This window comes from Barbus barbus (assembly GCF_936440315.1).
Source record: "Barbus barbus genome assembly, chromosome: 43".
Classification (NCBI taxonomy): Eukaryota; Metazoa; Chordata; class Actinopteri; order Cypriniformes; family Cyprinidae; genus Barbus; species Barbus barbus.
Window position 1 is genome coordinate 20,392,828 of NC_136721.1, and position 22,025 is coordinate 20,414,852.

Consider the following 22,025-nt stretch of genomic DNA (forward strand, 5'->3'; position numbering starts at 1 on the left):
ATCACTGCATTTCACAGTGGTCCCTTATTCTGAGAATCTTGACTTTAGATTTCCTCATAACCATGGTGACCAAGACCAGTGGGTGAAAGGAAACTGCTTTCAGGCTAATTAAAATGAGGCAAAGCGAGAGCTGAAACACACAAACTCCATACCAGTTTAGACATGTTAGTTATTTGTGTATGTATCATTTATTAATGATAACGTTTTTTGCACAAACATAGAACAAAGTCTACTGAACATCAGCAAGACATTCTATAAAACAGAACAACGACCGTGAATGGCTTCTCTCATGCACATATGCATCCTCAATAGTACTCATTTATCCAAAGGAAAAGAAGAGCAAAACACTGAGTTTCCAGAACAAATGAAAATCGAGAACTAGTACTGAGCACCTCATGAAGTGAAACGCTGAAATGAATGGGTTAGAGAGGGAAAAAATGCAAAGAAATTTTACAGCTTGTATCTCATTTTGACCAAAACATTCATTTATAGCTCTTTTTTCCCTTTTTCACACTTAGCATGTGAGTCAGTGGAACACCAACCTCGAGACTTTTCCATAACTTAAACAAACTAAAAAAAAAAAACACACACATTGGGTTGATGACAAATCAGCGTTTGGCTTTCGAGCGCCGGAGGCACTTGACCACACTTTAGTATGCCAGCACTTATTAATTACTAATTTCAAAAACACCCAACTATGAGTGGAGCGTCCTACTTTGGAGTTCATGTGTAAGGAAGGAACTTTGGTTTTAAATAAAACAAGCTAAATTGACATATTTGGTTTGTTTTGTACTTTCACATATCTGCAGGGCAAAGTGGTTTTGGATTCAAATTACAAATAAAAGCTTCCCAAAGTACCTCAAAATTAAATGGGCATGAATCCAAAATGTGGTTCTTGATAACAAGCCAAAGTTGCAACACTGTAGTGTGGTAATAATCCAAAACACAAATGCAATCAAACTAACAAGTTATGATTTGGAACAAGCTGCCTGAGAAGAAATGAAGTGAGGAGAATCATCCAGCTGCGATGACACCTGAAGTTAAAAAGCACATATTGATTCAACACAACCTCTTGGCAGTGGTCGAGATAAAGAATTACTTTCATGTCTTGTTCTTCCGTAGTGCTAAATCATAGTAGTTTTAAATGAACAACTAATTCACAAAACATAAATGCACCATAAAAGGCTCGATTCAACAACCAAATCTTCAGCCAAACGCCATTTTCGGCTGCTTTAGGAGACGCTATTCCTGCTTGCGTTGTAGGTTGCGGACTGATTGTCCTTTTTGAGTGCAAAATGTCTCACTGAGAAGTGTAACGATGACATTCTGTGCACTTTGTTTTAGCAGCAGCTCGGAAACTGGGACCGAAAGCATCCCAAGACTGAGACAGCCATCTGCTCCCACGAGAAAACAATGAGAACTGTCTAAAATAGAAAATAAAAATAATCTATAAAAAAGGTCTATCCAACACGCATACAAACATCTATCATAAAGTATACAAAATGTGTTCTCATAGATACTTAAATACACATAAATCCATTTTTAATATATTACACATCTTTAAACACACATTCTGTGTGTATAGATTTATACATTTTGTATATATATGTATATTTATATATGTATACGTATGCACAACCAATGAGCATACAAAGAGGCCAGAGTGAAGGAATACGATGTCAAACGCTTCTATACGTACAATATACAAACAAATAATTCCTTGCAAACCAACACCCATCCACTAGGGGGCACTACCTCGCTCTTACTTCTCAGCTGCATTTAGCCGTTTGGACTTAATGAAGGCCATTCCGTGTGTCCGCATGTGTGTGTTTAAGGCTCCCTCTGTTTCAAATGTCTTTGAGCATACTTTACATTGAGTATCCGGGATACCGTCGTTGGCGTCTGGGTTGGGCGTGTTTTCTTGTTGCTCATTGTGTCGCCCGAGTCCTTGGGGCTCCTTCAGCTTGTGCACGATGAACAGGTGTCGTGCGAGGGAGTTGTGCGAGGTGTAGCACAGTCCGCATTCACGGCACTGGTAGGACGAGACGTCGGTTTTGTGCTGGGGAATGTGCTCGTGGAAACGCACAATGTCCTCTGTGGTGAAGCTACATACTGCACATTTGTGTGTCTTAAAGACGTTGATCTTTAGCTTCTTTAAAGGCTGTGAGGATGAGCTCTTGGACCGCTGAGTAGAAGTCACCTCTCCTCCGGCCTCCTCCACTTCCTCTTCCCTTTCAGCATCCTCATCTTCAGAGTGGAGCTTTCGTTTAGGACTGGGGACCTGAAGATATAAAATGACAACATTTTATATATATTAAAAAAAAGTTATTAGTAATACACTGATTTAAAAAATCTGGCTGATAATAAGCAGCTGATAACTACTTTCATGTTAGGGCAGGTAACCGACAATGGCAGATATTATGTTACATTATAATTTAATATAAAGAAAAATTATCTTTAATATATTGTATTTTGTATGCAATTAAATATTAAATTTTAACCTATATCAATAAGTAAATAAAATATAGAATAAACAACATATATATATATATATTTATATGGGGGAAATTTTTTTTTGATCCCCTGCTGATTTTGTACGTTTGCCCACTGACAAAGAAATGATCAGTCTATAATTTTAATGGTAGGTTTATTTGAACAGTGAGAGACAGAATAACACAAAATCCACAAAAACACATTTCAAAAAGTTATAAATTGATTAGCATTTTAATGAGTCAAATAAGTATTTGTTGATGTTTTGTTATTGTTATTACATGTTTTGTAAATTTCCTGTTAATCAAAGAATCCTGAAAAAAGATGTTTTCCAAAAAACAGCAGCACCACTGTTTTGAACAATGATAATATTAAGAAATGTTTCTTGAGCAGCAAATCAGCATATTATAAAGATTTCTGAAGGATCATGTGACATCATAAGAGGAGCATAAGATTCTTCTCTCAAACACATCTTTAGCAAAATCTTACCAAACTTTTGAACAGTCATGTACATCTATGTAATGCTTTTGCAACAATACCAGACAACACAGACCCAAATGTGCTATTCCGTTGGTTACCTGCTCTTTGTCTGGGGTGGCCTCTGCACTGCTGGAATCTGCCGGAAGCTTGGCCTCGGTGTCTTTGATGCCATGCATCAACTGAATGTGTTTCTCTAGCAGCAGTCTTTTGGTGAAAGTGCGACTGGGTTCTGGGCAGTGTCTGAGGAAACCCAAGAGAGATCTGTTTGACACTCGTGTGCTTTAATGTAAAATTAAGTGTCTTAAGCTTGAACATGCAGATGTGAGGGACTGAGAATTGAATTCACAAGCACAGACGAAACGAATGAAAATTTTGATGGGTCCAGAAACACATGATACTCACGGACACGAGTAGACCTTCCGTAGGCCCTTGTGTTTGATTCGGTTGTGTCTACATAAACTGTGAGAGGAACTGAAGGACTTTTCACACTGTCGACACGGATGCTTTTTCAGTTGCTGGAGTAGCAGAAAGAAAATTATTCATTATAATCATGCTGTGTGTGCAATAATGTGCAGGAATGAAGCACGGTTCATAATGTGTCCTAAAGCTCGGGTCTCAATCATGAGACTCATGAGTTTGAAACATCTATTAAAACAGATATATTTTACCTTCCCATGCTCTCTTTTCATGTGAGCGATGAAGACTTCTCTCTGTGTAAACAAGCGGTCGCACTCCCTGCAGGTCCAGCCAGGGCAGGAGATGGACAGCGGGGCTTTTTTGGGAAGGTCTGTCCCATTACTACTCTTTTTTGTTGGGGATGTTGGCTTCCTCTCTGCTTTCTCAAGGCTGCTGATAGAGACACCCTCTTTGTTGTTGTTATTCGGGCTCATGGAATTAGTAGGTTTGGAGCTGAGAGGGAGATTGATGCCCAGGTTTGGAGGGCCTTCAATGGTCTTTAAGATGCCGTGCATAGACTTGAATGAAATTATAATTTTAATATTAATAAAACAGTAAATAATAATAAAATTAATTGTATGTTTTAATTAGGGCTGTCAAATCGATTAATTGCGATTAATCGCACCCAGAAAAAAAGTTTTTGTTTACCTAATATATATTTCTTAAAATATATACATGCATGTATGGGTATTTATATATACACAACACACACATATTATGTAAACAAACTTTTTTTTTTGCGATTAATCGGATTTAATAGCCCTAATATTTATTATTATTTATTGTAAACAAAGATTTTAATGAAACTTTTTAATGACATTTAAATGACCTGGCCAATGACAATTAAGAACAATTTTCACTGATTTATTCCCTTACTTTAATATGATCCAACATGAGCTGCTTTTGGGCGTAGTGCATCGAACAGTCCGGACACTTGAAGACAGACACTTTCTGACTGGATATGTGCTGGTCAAAGTGTGTGTGGAGCAAAGTCTGCTGGGTAAAAACGGTGTCACACATGGAACACTTGTAGATCAGCCTGCAAAACAACACATACCAGTGAAGAGAGTATTTTCTAAAATAAAACAAACATTTTCTTTCTCGCCCTAGAGTAAATCTATTTTTGTGTTGAAGGAATTATGATTGTTAAAAGTGCCACTTGTCAGCTCATTTATGTGTCAAACATGAGCATTAAACGCTCGCATTGTCAATAAGCCAGCTGATCATATTTCCAACATGGATATAGGTAACACAGGAAGTGCAAACAAACCATCTGGCCTTTTCATTAACAAGTGCTGATGAACATGACAGGTTTTCTGGGGGGTAGCCAGGTTCAAAGAGAGGACACAGTAATTAAAGCCACCGTGCATAATTTCTTTCTGCACCTGAAAAGGTCAGTGGCGTTTCAGTTCTAAAGGAACAGATTTGACACACCTATTGAGTTTCCCTCCATTCTACTACTAAGAATTACTGCAAGCTTGTTTTGTCATAAAGATGGCAGTGTTTAGCACAAAGCGTGCATTTGCACTGTTAGAAAATAACCGGATAGTGTTTTATTTTAGTGAAAGAAAAACAAAGCATAAATACCCATCAGTATCATCTGCAATAAACATTATTACACAGTTCAATTAAATACTTGATTCTAATTGGTCACTCACTGAAATCTGAGGTCAAATATTCTTGTATAATATCTGCTCTAATGTATAACTAATCATTTTCCCAGAAAAACATAGCTGCATGTCACAGTTTTTCATCTCAGATAATACAATTACTTCAACTCAAATCAATATTTCACATCTATCTATTTACTCATTTGGTGAGTAATAAATAGAATATAGGATCTGATAACACAGATGGGTTTATTTAGGTATAATTAATGGGTATTTAAGCATTATCGCTTACTTAAGCATATGGTTTCTCAAAAAACAAATTGTTTCCACCTTCAAAAGAATGAGAAAGAAAAATAGAAACTGGACATCACATAGACACCATTTTATTAAGTCTATGAATTTATAAGAAAAGACTCACTTAGGCTCTCCAATTTTAACTCCTGGATGCTGGGTGTAGGCATGAGAATGTGTACCGGGGGCTGATTTAAAAGCCATGGGGCAGATGGGGCATTTGTAGAAGATTTCACAGTGGGATCCCTGAATGTGCGACTTGAGAGCAGCAACGTCAGCGAAGATGACACTACAGTGAACACAGCTAAAAGACGAAAAAAGAAAGGGTTACTGTTGAATATAACCTAACCCTCTTTTTTGTGTCCCTAATCGATGCCAGCCACCTTTAATGCGGCATCAATCATGGGTGAATGGCAGAATAATAACAGTGAATAGCTCCATGATTGCCATTTTGAAAGCATGACGAGCCCTCATTTCATGTTCCACTCAAAACCAATTAAACACTTAGGCACATTTTGTATTTCAATGCACGTTTTTTGCATAAATAGAAGCTTTCATGTCAACTCCGAAATAAGAACAGGGACTGAGGTCAGCAGAGGTGGAGACACTCATCACATAATGTCATGATTCGATACTCTCACAATACTTGGTTCTTGTAAAAGAATACCTGATATATCACACTACATTTTTTATATCCACAATGCATGTTAAAATGCAATACATTTTTTAATTGAATTGTGAATATGTTATGTTGTGGCATGATGTATTGTTACACCCAGTACATCAGTGAAGATAACTACACAGTTTAGCTGATCTTTGTGTAAGGTTAAAATCCTCCAGTATTTCGCATAAATAAATAAAAACTTAATTTACTTGCAAACAAAATACATTTCTTGAAAGCATGGAGCTTCTTTTTGCCCTTGACAGTTTTAGAGAGTAATGCAGTACTAACCGGTAGCCCACTCGGCGTGTGTAGTGCAGGCAGTTCTTGGTCACATGAGATTGAAAATGGACAGATCGACAGATAGCTCCACATTCAGGGCAGATATATGGAGACTTGTGCTGATGGACCCGCTGATGGGAAGCAAAGCTACACTGGTTTGGCAGTAGCATTTGGCAAATGGTGCAGGTTTTCTGTTTCAGTTGAAGGAGAAGCAAAAGCAAACTGTTCAAAATATCTTTAATAAAACTTTTAACTATTTCTGTTATGAAAGAGGAAACCAGGGTTGTACTCGAGACTGGGCTCTGACATGATCCTCTTCTGGTCTTGGTCTTTACTTGAACTCAAGCTGCTCAAGTCTCGGCCTGGACTTGGTCTCAAATAAACCAGTCTCGACTACAATGCTGGAAGAAGCTAATGACCATTTCAACTCATACATCACAATTAATTCATGCACCCACCTGTCCACCGGATTCGGGAGCCTGCTGGTAGTGCATTGCAAGAGATGACTCCTCTTGAAATGTCTCATTACATTCCAAGCACTTCAGACTCGATCTGCAGACCTTGGAGACATCCTTTTCTAGAGGCATGGCAGCCACAACAGGAGCCGAAGAGGGTGCAGAGATAACCGTAGTTGGGTTTCCTTTCCCTGGACTCCCCACTACGGAGGATCCAAGGTTAGCTGAAGAGGTGGGAGCACTGGAGGTTACTGATGGAGCAAGGATCATCATGTCAGCTGGAATTGGCTTCAAGATGAGGTGAGAACACTGCATGACAACCCCTTTGTCTTTGTGGCCCCTAGCATGTGATAGAAGGCTGCACTTGTTGTAGAAGACTAGGTTTTTGGCGCAGTGGTTGCAAGTGACCTCAATGCGGACACTTCTACGGTCATAATGCTGAGTGAGGCTTTTTTCCAGGGCAAAGGAATCACCACATTCCAAGCATTTGTACCCACGGGATGGTAAAGATATACAGGCAGAAATTGGAGGGCTGAGATTGGGTACATAAACTGGCACAGGGTTAATGCTACTCAAAACTTTATTGAAGGCTTCTACCACTGAACTCTGAGAGCTGGTTAGGACCTGGACCCGTGACACTTTCTTCTGTTGTTGTTGGGCCAACATAGCTTGCTTGATGGGTTGTTGGGGCTTGGTCAGGACCTGGTGGAGCTCAGCCGCTGATGCATTCTGAGGCAAGAGATTTAAGTTGGTTAGGTGGACAGTCTTTGGCACAAGTTTGGTGTTTGTTAGGCTGGAAGCAGGCACCATGACAGTTTGTTGCTGGATGGCATTAGCAGCTTTAAGGATGGCACTGCTGGCACTCTGAACAGATGCCGCTGGTATGACAGTGGCCTTTACAGTTGTATTGTTGGCAAGTTTCAGGTTAATCACTTGGGAGCCTGCCGTCTTAACGGCTGAGACAGGTAAGAAGGCAGTGGCCACGGGCTTGATGGTCATTTGTTTAGTTACCTCAATGGCAGAGCCTCCAGAAGTTGCTACTAATGTTCTCGTGGGAGATGAGAAAACAGAATGCGAGGTTGAAGAGGACAGCAAAGAAGAGACGACATTGGGTGATGAATCGATGCCTTTCTTCAAGACTTCAGGATCAAACTCGGGCAGGACTCTGGTAACCGTCCTCTTGATCTGCCCTGAAGATGTCTTGATCGTTTTAATGCGGACTTTGGGAATGACTGGTATAGATCCTGCTGGAGATGCAGGAGACTCTTTGCTGCTGCTTTCACTGGTAACACTGCAAGGACTCTCAGGTTGTTTTGAGAGCACCTTCTTGCCAAGCTCCAGAGCTGAATCCTGCTCTGGTGATTTATCCGTAACCTTTGGGATCTCTTTAGCCTCTCTGGGTGAATCTCGAGGTGTGGCTAGGGATTCTGGAGACATTGCTTTTGTGCTAACTTTCTTTGCGCTAAGTGCTGCAATTGCAGCGATGCAGGATGAGAGCTTTGCAGATGATTTGGCCTTGGCTTGGGAGAGGTTGGTCACATTCAACTCAACGACTGGTTCTCCAAGCTCTTTTGCTTCTTGGCATCTTTCTTTGGAGCGTTCCATAGTTTTTCTTGGTTTTTGAGATTCATACATGTTTGAGTGTCTCACTGTGCCATTTGCGCTACTATTCTCAACTTTCAAATGATTGTAATTGCCATTTGTTCTTGGCCTAGTTGCACCATCTGGTTTGGTGTGTTGAGAACGAGGCTCTTCCGTCTTTTCGCTCAGACCGGTTAGAGGGTTTGGTCTAAAATGTAAATTACCTTGTTTGTCGGCAGGGTCATCTACTTCAATTTTGTCATCATCATCAAATTCTTCGGCACTAGAGATGGGACTGAACTGGTTAAATGTGGAGATATTTCCTGCCATCCCAAGGATTTCGCCTTTTTGAAGCTTGTTGCTCTCTTTGCTGTATCTGTTGTTGGGTGACACGGGCAAGAAACCATTGTGCAGTCCATTTCCAACAGTGGGATGAACATCCTTCTCTGAGACATTTTCAGTGGCATCATAATTCCGGACGTTCTTAACAATAACACTAACCCCAACATCTGGACCAGAGGAGACATGGGAGTCCTCTTCATGGTGAGCATTGTGTTTGAGTTGTCCCTCATGATCATCATGGCCGGACTCAATGGCAGCCTTGGGATCAACCATATCAGGAATGTCAAAGGCTGCAAGCAGATCATCAAAGTCTGGGGTTTTCATGTCGCTCATGGTCTTATGAGAATGAGCTAAACACCTTTGAGAAACAAGGGAAAGACAATTAGAGAAGGGAAAAAAACTTCCTAATTAGACTGTAGTGAAAGGACAGCAGCAAGAAGCGCTTAGGGCTGCACGATTATAACAAAATTGTCAATTACTCCCTTGAGATTGTAATTGCGATTATTAATAACGATTATTTTTAAACAGATTTATGCCATTGTTTGAAGCTGCATGCCATATTTGTTATATAAAATGTATTTATAAAAAAAGGCTGAAAACACTCTTCCTGAACTTGTATTGCTTTTCTATAGCATTGAGCCTCAAATGTCAACTATACATTGTTTTGGTTTCTTCTTTAAACAAAAAAAAGGTAAAATTATGAATATTATGCAAAAAATGGTGTACTAAAGCTATACATTTAATTTACAAAATTTCAAATTACAGTAACATTTTACAGTAAAATTTATATTATCAGGGCTCCAGACTAACAATCGAGAGCAGTGGCACCAGGACCTGATTTGGTAGCACTGAACATGTAATATTACAAGTTTTGTCTCTTAGAAATGCACATTAGAACAGGAGCTTGAGTTGGGATGCAGATGTTCATTTGACAGTACCATTGTGAAAACTGTAACAGCCTCATCTTTTATACACAACTAAAAGTACAGCACCTCATTACCATGGTAAAAAAGTAGCCTAACCATATGGTTTCTATGGTGTTTGCATTGCAAAACAGTAGCCTAAATACATTGTCAATTACAAATCCACATAAACTGATTACAATTAACAAAGTAATGTAATTATATTCCATTACTCCTTTAACATATTTAGTATATTAATAATATAATAATACTCAATATGAATATCCTACTTTTCTGTCACCATACCATTGTTAGACAAAATGTCTTTTATCCAGTGTGTTTGAGTTTGTTAAACCTCGCGCTGCAAACACCTCTAAGCACACAGAATAATGCAAGTGGGCATTTTTAATTGTTTATTTATTTTTGTAATCGCGGCTTTGAACGATTATGTAATCGTGGCATCCATAATCGTAATCGCGATTAGAAATTCGATTAATTGTGCAGTCCTAGCTTAAAGCCTATAATAATGATTAGATTCAAGACAAGAAAAATAATATGGACAATAGAAATGAACTACACAATATATGAAATATGTAAAACCAGTGCGTAATGTCTTTAAGGCATTACAACTTTTCAAAACCTATGCACCAAAATGCAGAAATTGCAACTTTTTTTACTATCATCATTTTTAAAAACATACTGTTAAGCGGGCAGCATTTTTAATGAAGGTGGCAAACCTCTTAAAATGCACCTGATGTAATAATAATAATTTCATCCTCACTGATCTCCAACAAGCCTCTGTACTTTCAGCTTCTCATTAAATATGATCATAATTAACTTTGCATAAAATCCAAAAATTTAGAAATGTAGAAACCCCTTTATCTGAATGACTAATGTGTGCTATATTTAAACCTGCCTGTAGGTACCATACAAATACCTCTCACTGGAAACACAAATAGTCAGTTAAATGCATGTGAATTATTTGGACATGGCATACTGTAAACAGTCTATCAGTAAATAAATCTGTATATAAAAGGCTCTGAAAATGGTAGGAATGGCCCAAATACAACATGTAGAACACAATCTAAATATAAAAAGGAGAGAAACAGAAAACTATATCTTTGCAACCAAATATGATGTACAGTTCTCAGTGCTATGGAAACATTTTTTTTTTTTTTTTCCAAAAGAAAGTCAAAATGCTCAATTGATTAATCCTGGGTAATGTTTTGCCCTCTTTTGTTAATAAAAAGTTTTATTTATTATTTTTATACTACAAAAAGTAACAAATAAAGAATTTAAATACAGGAGATGAAAAAAGGATTTATATATATATAATATATATAAAATAAATATTGAATATATAAAATAAAAAATATAATAATAATAATAATAATAATACCACATTGTGCGAAAAATAACACATTTGGTAAAAAAATAATGATTTTCCCCCTGAATAATTTATTTTTGTATATATTTTTACAGATTTGGTCCTCAGAGTTGATCCTAAAATATTAGAGATGCACCTACAATTTTATTGGCCGATTCCGATTTCCGATTTTTTGGAAGTGTGACCTGCCGATACCGATTTTTGACAATTCCGATTTTCTTTCTAAGAATTACAATTGACAGCATATACAAACAAAAATCTATACAAATTTCATGCAAAAATTATTTACATAATAAATTAAATTATTAAACATTACAATTCCCCCAAACTGGACTAAGAAAATGAAGTGCTCTGTGACTGGAAAGAGGAAGAAATAGTTAAAATGAGTTGCTGTATGTAACGAAACAGATGTCATTTCCCACTACGTTTATAAATGGTCATTTTTTCCCCCTAACCTTATTAAATGTGCCATCTTTCACATCAAATTCTGACTTGGTTTCAATTAATTCATTTAGCATAATAAGAAACGGTTACCATTCAAATGAAATTAGTATTAACAAACTCTTTCCACTGCTGAGGAAACAGAGAGACTGTGAGTATGGCTGTGACGTCATTGCCTATTGCCTGCGTCCCAATGTGCATACTATCCACCCTAAATTCTATTTGATATTAGTAATTTTCAATACTATTTAGGGCAGATAGGGTGTATAGTATGCACATTGGAATGCAACGTTGAGACTGACCGGCCAGTCACCGATCCAGGCCAGTCTTGCAAAAAATCGTCCGATTACGATCACTGGCCGGTCAACCGGTGCATCTCTATAAAATATTAATGCTAACTAAAAAAAAAAAAAATCACATATGAACATCACTATTTTGGCATATTTAAAGTGCTAAGAGTAAAGAAAATGACAAAGAAAACAAAGCGGTGTTGTGCTAGTAAGGTTAGCCACCCCCCATTACTCCTGCTTTTATTGAAACGGAAGAGAGCACTGCAGCCCTGCCTCCATTACAGCAAATAACTCCTGCACGCACAGGGTGCGCAGGGCCAAGGCGGCCTTCCCCGCAGACAATGAAGCCAATGTGGTAAGGCATGTAAGCAGAGAAAGAGCAGCAATCAAAAGACAGAAAAAGAATGAGAGAAATAACACAGCAACAAGAGGATTTTAATGAAAGACATTAAGCTGTTGAAGCCAGTATGGGGCCTAAACACATTTACAGCCAAACAGCCTGATTTCAAATGAGAGTGTCGCTCACAGGAAAACAACTGTGATTCTTAGGTTTCTATCCGAGGCCTTTAAAAGCAGGCTGGTGTACGACGCAGTAGCCCAACTATCAGAAAAATACAAAATATCACACATAATAAAAGAGAACGCACACATGCAAACATGTAGAAGTGGAAACATGCAAATGAGCCACTCCTCACCCTCTGTGTTCCGACAACTAGAGCAAACAATCTTGCTTTCCTTCCCTTCTTCCTTCCTTCCTTCCTTCCTCTCACCACCTCCACAACAAGACACCACTACCACCCTCCTCCTCCTTTCTCCCTGACAGCAGAGGAAAAAAAAAATCCACTTTTTGCACTTTTTGGCAGGGCCTTTCAAGAAACGATCCACCAGGAGGAAAGGCACGCCAGAGACCATTCTGGATGGTGACCACCATGAATAACAGCACACAGTGACCCACGGTCACCATATCTGCTCAGTTCTCATGGCTGCCGCCCGGCCCTGACGTGCATAACCGTCTGGAGGTGCGCAAAGACCGTCTCTGCTCTGGGCTGCATCACTCCTGCAGACATTTTGGCTGCCATGAAGCAGTCAGCTATCTGCCTGTAGCACAGCGACTGTATTGTTTCCGAGCCTCCTTGTCTGCCTCAAACCGGTTTCAGCCGGTTCCGGTCACCCTGCATAATGTGTGTGCTGCAGTGCAGCCACACTGGAGACACAGAAGCTGGCCGTTTCTTCTCAAATCTTCGATATTCCTGCAAAACATTCCTGCTTTGAGTGTGTGTTAATATTACCAAAGAGGTTTGTGTTCAGAATGCGTGTGCAGTAAACGTTGCAGAGCCGAATCAAGCGCTAGGCCTGAAAAACACAGACTGTGGAGGATGTTTATGAAAAATACATGCACACCAGAGGCTGGTTTATAGGGATGGATGGATGAGAGAAGGAAAAATGAAAAGCCAAAAAGCAGATGCACATTCCAGAGGAAAACCACAAGCAATGTGTAAACCAAAACCACAAGATGAGCACCGTTTCCTGACAGAAGAAAACAAGACACAGAGATATTAAGTAGAATTTAAACAGGCTCGGTACCTGACCTCTTTTTGATTGTGCCTCTCGGTTTTACCCCATTCTGCAGCACTGGACTGCTTCTACTTCCTTCTCTGCCTCCCCTCTCCCTCTCTCTCTCTCTCCCTCACTCTCCATGGTCCCTGTTCCTCTCTTCTAGCCAGTGTCCCTGCTTCCTCCTCTCGCCTTTCCCCCTGAAAACCGCTGAGAAACACAGCTCTTTCTCAATTAAAATCAGCTGCCCGTCCCCTAATCCTCCAACCCTGGGCAACCGTGTCCGGTCTCTGCCAAACGAGAGAGAAAACAAAGGCCGTGACACGTAGAAAAACACACACGCAGAGACACACAAATAGGGAAAAAGCAGGCTCTCGCCCTACCCCGCTTCGCCTCAGCCCTACTACCGGGAATCTTTGTGGAAAGGCTTATGTAAGACGTCAGTCCAGCCAGGCCCCATTCTGTATGAGTGTGATTTTTTTCCCTTCACTATGAGCCTGCTGGTTCCCGTTCTATAGGTCACTCGCTCCTCTGCAGATGCACACGGCAGCGCAGGGAGGAAGGGGGCAGTGTTCCGACAAGCAGCCCTGGCCTTTTGTCTTTGCCTGCACTCGTCAGGGGGAGGGGGACGTGGGGATGAGACTCTCTGGCTCAAGACTGCAACCAGCTGCTGCAGCCAAAGAAGACAAACAACTTTGAGGAGAGAGAGAGTGACGAACAGGCAGAGAGGAGAGGTGGAGAAAAAATTAGGGAATATGAGACGGGACTGGAAGGAGGGGTGTAAGGGGAGAAGGGAATCTTCTGGAAAAACATTTGCAGAGAGACTGCGAGCAGGAAGCACAAAGGCCCATGATGGCGTTGGCTAGCTTGCAATCAAATCATGTATGTGTGTTGTTTTTTCATGCAGGTGCATAGAGAAACATTCAATCCAATAGGGTCAGGCATATCTGTAGCATTTTTTACAGTAAGAATCTTACAGAAGCTTTAGTGACATGATTTACGATGCAGTGTCATGGTTTTGTTCTCTTAAATGATGGCACCATTTGCTAAGCTTCTAATATAAAAATAAGCACTAGATGTTCTTGTTTCTGTCATTTGGCCTTTGCCAAGCAAACAAAATACTCTGTGACATTGCATGAAAATGCCAAAGTCAAGACCAATCAAATGCTATTTCCAACACTAGCCATCTCAATTTATTACTTAGCCATCTCAATAAAATGTATCCATTGGGAGTTGACTGGATTGTGAAAAGTGAGCATTACGTACCAGGATGCAGCCAAACTGAATGGCACTTTACAAAAACATAATGCCTAATAGTTGTTTGGCTATTTGTTAACATCATCCAATAGCATTGCACAGCCTACATGATGACATTAGCTGTAAAGTTGTTTCACAAGATGAGCGAAGTTACAGCATTTTGATTAAATATTTTATTAAATAAATTATTTTTAGAAATATAAATGTATATTATTATATTTTGTCAAATAATCTTTAGCAGTACAAACAACACATGCAATAAGAAACTGATTTTGATTTAATGTTGATGTTACATTCCTACTATAATGCATTATATAAAGTAAAGGAGGTTGTTCATTGTGACCTCTTTAGCCCTGGCCCCTGAATCATTTGCAAGGCACTGAGCGGTTCACTTCTGATGACTTCTGCAATGAGAAGAACATGAATGCATGTAGCGAGGGGAAGTCGTGGCCTAATGGTTAGAGAGTCGGCCTTGTAATCCAAAGGTTGCGGGTTCGAGTCCCCGGCCGGCAGGAATTGTAGGTGGGGGGAGTGAATGTCCAGTGCTCTCTCCACCCTCAATACCACGACTGAGGTGCCTTTGAGCAAGGCACCGAACCCTCAACTGCTCCCCGGGCGCTGCAGCATAAAATGGCTGCCCACTGCTCCGGGTGTGTGTTCACGGTGTGTGTGTGTTCACTGCTGTGTGTGTGCACGTTGGATGGGTTAAATGCAGAGCACGAATTCCGAGTATGGGTCACCATACTTGGCTGAATGTCACTTCACACTTCACTTCACTATTGCACATCCAACCAACAGACTCGAAGTACAGCGAACAAAATCACCCATTCAAACAAGAAAACCATGACGGCCAATAAATGCATGTATGCTCTCCACTACACCCCATCATCAGCAACCCTCCTGGCCTACCACTATGACAGCTATCGGAAAGACCCATTCAAAGAGCAAAGAACAGATGCTGACCTACCTGTGGGTTATTGTAAGAAAGGGATGTCTCAATTAAAGGCGTGCATGTGAGGGCTCTTCTTCTCAGCAGGGCAGCAAAGGCAAATATCAAAGGCAAGAAGGCCAGCCATGATTCTTGCTGCACCACCAAATTCAGCTATGCACAGCACAACCTGGAATGACAGACATCATCAGTATGCATGAAAGAGGGACTCAGGAATACATTGCAGTGCTGTCAAAAAGCATTACAAAACGTTGCTCATGGGTGCAGCACAGCTCTAAAATGATCGAGAATGCATGGCTTTCCCCCTGCATACTACAGCAGTAAGACATGGAGAGACTGCTGCCCACCCCCCGAGATGTAAGCGCAGTCACATGACCGCCTGTGTCCTATTGATTCCTCATATCGTGTCATAATATTGCCAGCTGAAACATTATTGCTACATTCGAGTTTCAAAACGTTCCATATGGTTCATTGACGCCACCACGGAGTTCTCGCAAAGCGCGGAGAATTTAAACCCTTAATGAGGGTTTTTAAAATTGCTTTTCTTCCCATATTGGAAATGTTCTATCAAAGGTTGCCTATACATTTCTAAAAGGCTTCGGTATGAAACGAACATTTGCGTTATATAATCAATATTTCGTACTTCACTGCTTTAATATCGTGCGCTGAGATTTTTTTTTTTAGTGACTGTGACTAACAATCCCACAAACCCTTGCGATTATCACGACGGCACGATTCGGTTCTTTTGAACAGTTCATTTCCAAAAACGATTCATTTTGAATGAATCTTTTACATCACGACGCAAATACATCATCATACGCGCGGCGTGGCATATAGCCACAAAATGATGTTTATCACGTTTTTGTAAAGTTTTATTTCATGTGCCCTGCTGCATTTTGCTTCGGTTATAATTAAAAGTTTCAAAAAGACATTTAGAACCGAAATATTAACAGATGGAAACACTTAAATTCTAAATACTCTTGGCAGAAAAAAAGTTTTTGCACATTTTAATAAAACCAGCGTTTTGTACGCGTGTATCAAGCAGTTATTATTAGCATTAAACAAATATAATTATAATATGACTGAGTAATACAAAAATACATAAAATTCCTTCCAAAATAACAATCCGGTGTTGTGTAATATTCGGTTCCCGTGAAAAACTGTTCCAGTGGGTGGAGTTTACGTGAATATTCATTAGTTCCCCTGTTGTGGGCGTGTCCTTGAAACAATGCGCAAACGAATGGAACTGAAAATATTAGTGCATGCTCCTCAAATCGCTACGTGTTTAATGGATTATTTTTAAAAGGCAATGAAGTATCAATGTTCAGCATTAAAGAATTAACTGCAACAGTGTCAAAACAATACATAGTTTGTGTAATAATATGATAAATATTTTGATTGATTACAGGAATACAGCAAAACAAACCATAAGTGAATAACTCATGCTAACCTAGGCTAATATAGTTTTTGTTGTTGTTGTTTTTCTTTTTGATGTGTAGCTTTTATATATTTAATTTGTGGGGCTTTCTTTTTTTTTTTTTTTTTATAGACCAGCCTACCTAGTTGTCATTGGTGACTAGTACTGCAGTGAAAGCACTCTGAAAACATACCTCTACAAATGTATCTGTGGCCTAATAAAATGTATATAAGCTAGTCTGGTGTGAGTATCCTGTGTCACTCTTTCTTTCTTTCATCATCATCTTCTTTTTTTATTTTTGATAGCAGTATTTCCCAGCCTCTACAGCACCATCAGTATATCAACACCAAACTACAAATATTTTTTTTTATCTCATATTATATAATGTAAATTATAATTAAAGTCACACAGGTAAATGCACATTTACAGGTGCATCTCAATAAATTAGAATGTCGTGAAAAAGTTCAGTTTTTCTTGTAATTTATTTCAAAAATGTGAAACTTTCATACATTTTAGATTCATTACATGTAAAGTAAAACATTTCAGAAGTTTTTTTTTGTTTTAATTTTGATGATTAGAGCTTACAGCTCATGAAAGTCAAAAATCAGTAACTCAAAATATTAGAATATTTACGTTTGAGTTTCAATTAATGACCATCCCTACAGTATAAACTCCGGGTATCTCTTGTTCTTTGAAATCACAATAATGGACAAGACTGCTGACTTGGCAATGATCCAGAAGACAAACATTGACGCCCTCCACAAAGAGGGTAAGCACAGAGGGTCATTACTGAAAGGTGTGGCTGTTTACAGAGTGCTGTATCAAAGCATATTAAATGCAAAGTTGACTGGAAGGAAGAATTTGGGTAGGAAAAGGTGCACAAGCAACAGGGATGACCGCAAGCTTGAGAAAACTGTCAAGCAAAGCTGATTCAAACACTTGGGAGAGATTCACAAGGAGTGGACTGAAGCTGGAGTCACCACGCTCAGACATCTTCAGGAAAAGGGCTACCAAGCCATTTCTGAACAAGAGACAACGTCAGAGGCGTCTTACCTGGGCTGTGGAGAAAAAGAACTGGACTGTGGTCCAAAGTCCTCTTTTCAGATGAAAGTAAATTTTACATTTAATTTGGAAATCAAGGTCCCAGAGTCTGGAGGAAGAGTGGAGAGGCACAGAATCCATGTTGCTTGAAGTCCAGTGTGAAGTTTCCGAAGTCAGTGATGATTTGGGCTGCCATGTCATCTGCTGGTGTTTGTCCACTGTGTTTTCTGAAGTCCACAGTCAATGCAGCCATCTACCAGGAAATTTTAGAACACTTCATGCTTCCTTCTACTGACAAGCTTTATGGAGATGCTGATTTCATTTTCCAGCAGGACTTGGCACCTGCCCATACTGCCAAAAGTACCAAAAGCCGGTTCAGTGCCCATGGTGTTATTGTGCTTGATTGGCCAGCAAACTCGCCTGACCTGAACCCCATAGAGAATCTATTGGGTATTGTCAAGAGGAGGATGAGAGACACCAGACCCAACAATGCAGATGACCTGAAGGCCGCTATCAAAGCAACCTGGGCTTCCATACCACCAGTGCCACAAACTGATCACCTCCATGCCACGCCGAATTGAGGCAGTAATTAAAGCAAAAGGCGCCCCTACCAAGTATTGAGTACATATACAGGAAATGAACATACTTTCCAGAAGGCCAAAAATTTAATAAAAATGTTTTTTTTTTAATTGGTCTTATGAAGTATTCCAATTTGTTGAGAGAGTGAATTGGTGGGTTTTTGTTAAATGTGAGCCTAAATCATCACAATTAAAAGAACCAAAGACTTAAACTACTTCAGTCTGTGTGCATTGAATTGATTTAATACATGAGTTTCACAATTTGAGTTGAATTACTGAAATAAATTAACTTTTCCACGACATTCTAATTTATTGAGATGCACCTGTACTTCTATCTGTCACATATTTTCTTCTATTCATTTTATTTTAAGTAAAAAAAAATAAAAAATCTAAATCTTTCCACATACACCTGTTTGGGAATCACAAATCTCCAGGTAGCCTATAATAGATTATAATATAAAGGTATACGTCCACCCAAAAACCTGTTTGAAACCAGTGTGAGCAAAACAGCATTGACACATTTTTCAAAGTATCTTCTACAGAAGAATGAGTCATACAACATTGAAACAACATAAAAGTGAGATAATTTTTTTTTAATTTTTGAATGAATTGTCCCTTTAAAATGGACCTATAAAAGCATGTCATGCTTTCCTTAATTGTATTTAGTTAACAGTAAAATACAGAGCATTGCTTAACAGTTTAGAGATACTGAGAAAGAACTACTAATAATATAATAATAATAAATATCATATATAATCATACATTGTGTCTGTTCTTTGACTCTCTTTTGAGCCACACTTACCCATGAATCACCGCGGTGATGCCTATTCGCTCCTTCTAATCTTCGGAATTAACATTTAAACATGCTCCGATTAAATCAAAGTTTTATTATAATATTCAGCTGTTTACATGTTTCTTAACATCATGCGTGTACGTTTGGTGTGAGAGTGGCAGCCACCCAGTTCAGCTCCTCAAAGGACCAAACCAGATTCCCAGAAGTCTTTGCTGCACACATCAGCACTGTGCTAGTAGAGGGAGTCTATGGCAACTTAAACAATCTAAACACATTATTAATATGTATATAAGTAATTGTGAATACCACGTTTTTTAACACAATCATACGGAACAATTAACAGGGAACAAACCCCCCAAAACAAAGTGAAAAAAGAGATGAATATTACAAATGGGTCATTTTTAGTCTAAATATAACCCTAACAGACAGCAGTAGTCTAAATCTTCGTCTACATGTTTGACAGAATGAAGGGAAACTTGACCTGGATGTCTTTAAGGGTAGAGTTGTGTTGACATCTTTTCATTTCTGACCTTTTCATCTTTAATATAATCTGAATAAAGTATTCAGTTTGCTTACTGGGCCTGAGGCAATACTTTTGAAGTAATATCTTAATTAATAATTGCCATTTTAATTGTCATTCTAAACAACTGTCATTCTTCAGCCTATACAGAGTGCATCAATTTATGCATTATTGCAAATAAATGCATTTGCTTTTCACGATGAAATTATTATAATTTATTGATAATATCAACTGTGACTGGGCGTTTATTATTATATGTTAAAGTGTCATACTGAAGTTTTTGTCCTTGTATTTTGTACATGTCCTCAGGTCAACTGATAAAGGTGTTTGTGCAACATGGTAACCTTCAAATGAAACCAAATAGTTCCATCTAGTGGTGAAAGCCATGCTTTGTTTATTTGCAGGAATTGCATTTTATTCTAGCTGCATGCGATTAAACACATACTGCAGTTATGTCTATTTTTTTTTAAAAACCTTTGTGATGTTTTCTTTCTCATTTATTGCTCTTGCCAAAATGTCAGTTCATTAAAAAATAAGACATTTTAAAGCAACATAGGCTACTTTGCTTTGCAAGGCTTTCAAATAATTAACTCTACTCATTGCTATAAATTCATTTTTCTTTTGACGTTCACACTTAATTTCATTAAAAACTTAAGCCTTAATCTGTGATGGTGACGTAAACAGCGGCATGAGAAATTCACCTGCCCTGCTTTGTGTTGTTTACAAAACCGACAGTGCCTTCAAGGTCTTGTCCTTTCGGCTTTGATATCTGGGTCACATTATCCTGAAATATTATATCTTTAAATTGGATTACCCCAATTAGATATCTCATGTATAATCACAACAGAACTTCATAGAAAACCTCACATATCGCTTCATCTGCACATTGTTCACTTGTTGGTTTTTCCATCCAAGTAAAACCACAAGCATCAAAGCCCATCTGCTCTTTCCGATTTACAGAACAATACAAGCTTTTCGGAGGTTACTGGAGATGTTGTTTTCCTTCAGTGCCACTGAATGCACTGTTTGCCATGTAATTAAAACTATTTAAATGTTATCAAGGCTTTTTTTATTTTTCATGGCATGACATTTGTTTGTTTATAGGCTTTGCAGGAACTTCCATTCTGCCATTGTTTGCTGGGTGAGAGATGTGAAATGAACAGCTGCCAAGTAATTTCATCCGCTCTGTAAGATCATCCTGAAAAAAATGTTCATTTTTCTCCCAGTTATACATGTTCACCCAAGCACTTTACATTGATGGACAGTGCTGATTATATCTTCTCTGGGGTTCCAACATATATTTTTCAGGTATATGTGACCTTGGACCACAAAACTGGGGTATATTTGTACATTTGTGTACAAATACACCCCATATATTTGTATACATTGTATGGGTCAAAATTATCGTTAGGAAATCATTAGTATATTAAGTAAAGATCATGTTCCATGAAGATATTTTGTACATTTCTTACCGTAAATATATCAAAACTTGATTTTTGATTAGTAATATGCATTGCTAAGAACTTAATTTGGACAACTTTAAAGGCGATTTTCTCAATATTTAGATTTTTTTTTGAGTTTTCAAATAGCTGTATCTTATTTATTCAGCTTTCAGATGATGTATACATCTCAATTTTGAAAATCTGACACTTAAGACTGGTTTTGTGGTCCATGGTCACATATGTTTCATGCTATTACTTCATTCATGTCCTAAAAGTTAACAATAAAAAAATAAAAATAATAAATAATATAAATAATACACATTTTATATATATATATATATATATATATATATATATATATATATATATATATATATATATAATTTTAATTCGTTTTTTGAAAAATAAGTTGCTATTTTATCTTTGTTGTGTGGCACTGTTTATTTTTGTACTTATGTAGATATTCATGTTTATATAGATATTCACGCAACTTAGATCACTAGCTTTAGGCCATCCGTCTCTAGAAACTTTATTATGAATTTCACTGCTATAAAATAAAATAATAAATTGGCTTAACCGGTCTTTTGGCTGGTTTTAAAGGAGTTTGGAGCATTACTCGGGTCAGGGAACAGTTTAACCTGAGACCTCTTTCTGTATTTTTATCTCAATTTTCCTATGACATAAAGAAATTGGGGCTCTACTGCACCAACTGCACGAGAAAACAATAAGAAGCCATTACAAGCAATTTTTACCCTGCATCTAATGAAATACTGATGACATTTCACATTGAATCTGTCTTGGGAAAC

General features: G+C 38.4%; 1 protein-coding gene across 2 annotated transcripts; it reads right to left on the bottom strand.

Annotated features, from left to right (window-relative positions):
- Positions 1 to 152: 152 nt before the first annotated feature.
- LOC306861950 (zinc finger protein 532-like) lies at positions 153 to 16,123 on the bottom strand. 2 transcript variants are annotated; one of them, XM_079404472.1, is made up of 10 exons: positions 16,072 to 16,123; positions 15,447 to 15,597; positions 6,729 to 9,006; positions 6,280 to 6,461; positions 5,455 to 5,631; positions 4,303 to 4,465; positions 3,639 to 3,944; positions 3,373 to 3,485; positions 3,069 to 3,210; positions 153 to 2,281 (listed from the first exon to the last, which is right to left on the bottom strand). In XM_079404472.1, the coding sequence occupies exons 3-10, from the start codon at positions 8,979 to 8,981 to the stop codon at positions 1,763 to 1,765; spliced, it is 3,855 nt and encodes a 1,284-aa protein (XP_079260598.1). In that variant the 5' UTR covers positions 8,982 to 9,006; positions 15,447 to 15,597; positions 16,072 to 16,123; the 3' UTR covers positions 153 to 1,762. The 2 variants fall into 2 exon arrangements, with proteins under 2 accessions (XP_079260598.1, XP_079260599.1); XM_079404473.1 differs by lacking the exons at positions 15,447 to 15,597; positions 16,072 to 16,123 and adding an exon at positions 13,258 to 13,458.
- Between the last annotated feature and the right edge of the window lie 5,902 nt (positions 16,124 to 22,025).

Coding starts and splice junctions, on each gene's coding strand:
- LOC306861950 (XM_079404472.1), bottom strand. CDS start 8,981: ATGAGCGACATGAAAACCCCAGACTTTGATGATCTGCTTGCAGCCTTT. Junction 5,632..6,279: donor ACACGCCGAGTGGGCTACCG/GTTAGTACTGCA, acceptor TTCGTCTTTTAG/CTGTGTTCACTGTAGTGTCA. Junction 3,211..3,372: donor CGGAAGGTCTACTCGTGTCC/GTGAGTATCATG, acceptor GGGTTTCCTCAG/ACACTGCCCAGAACCCAGTC.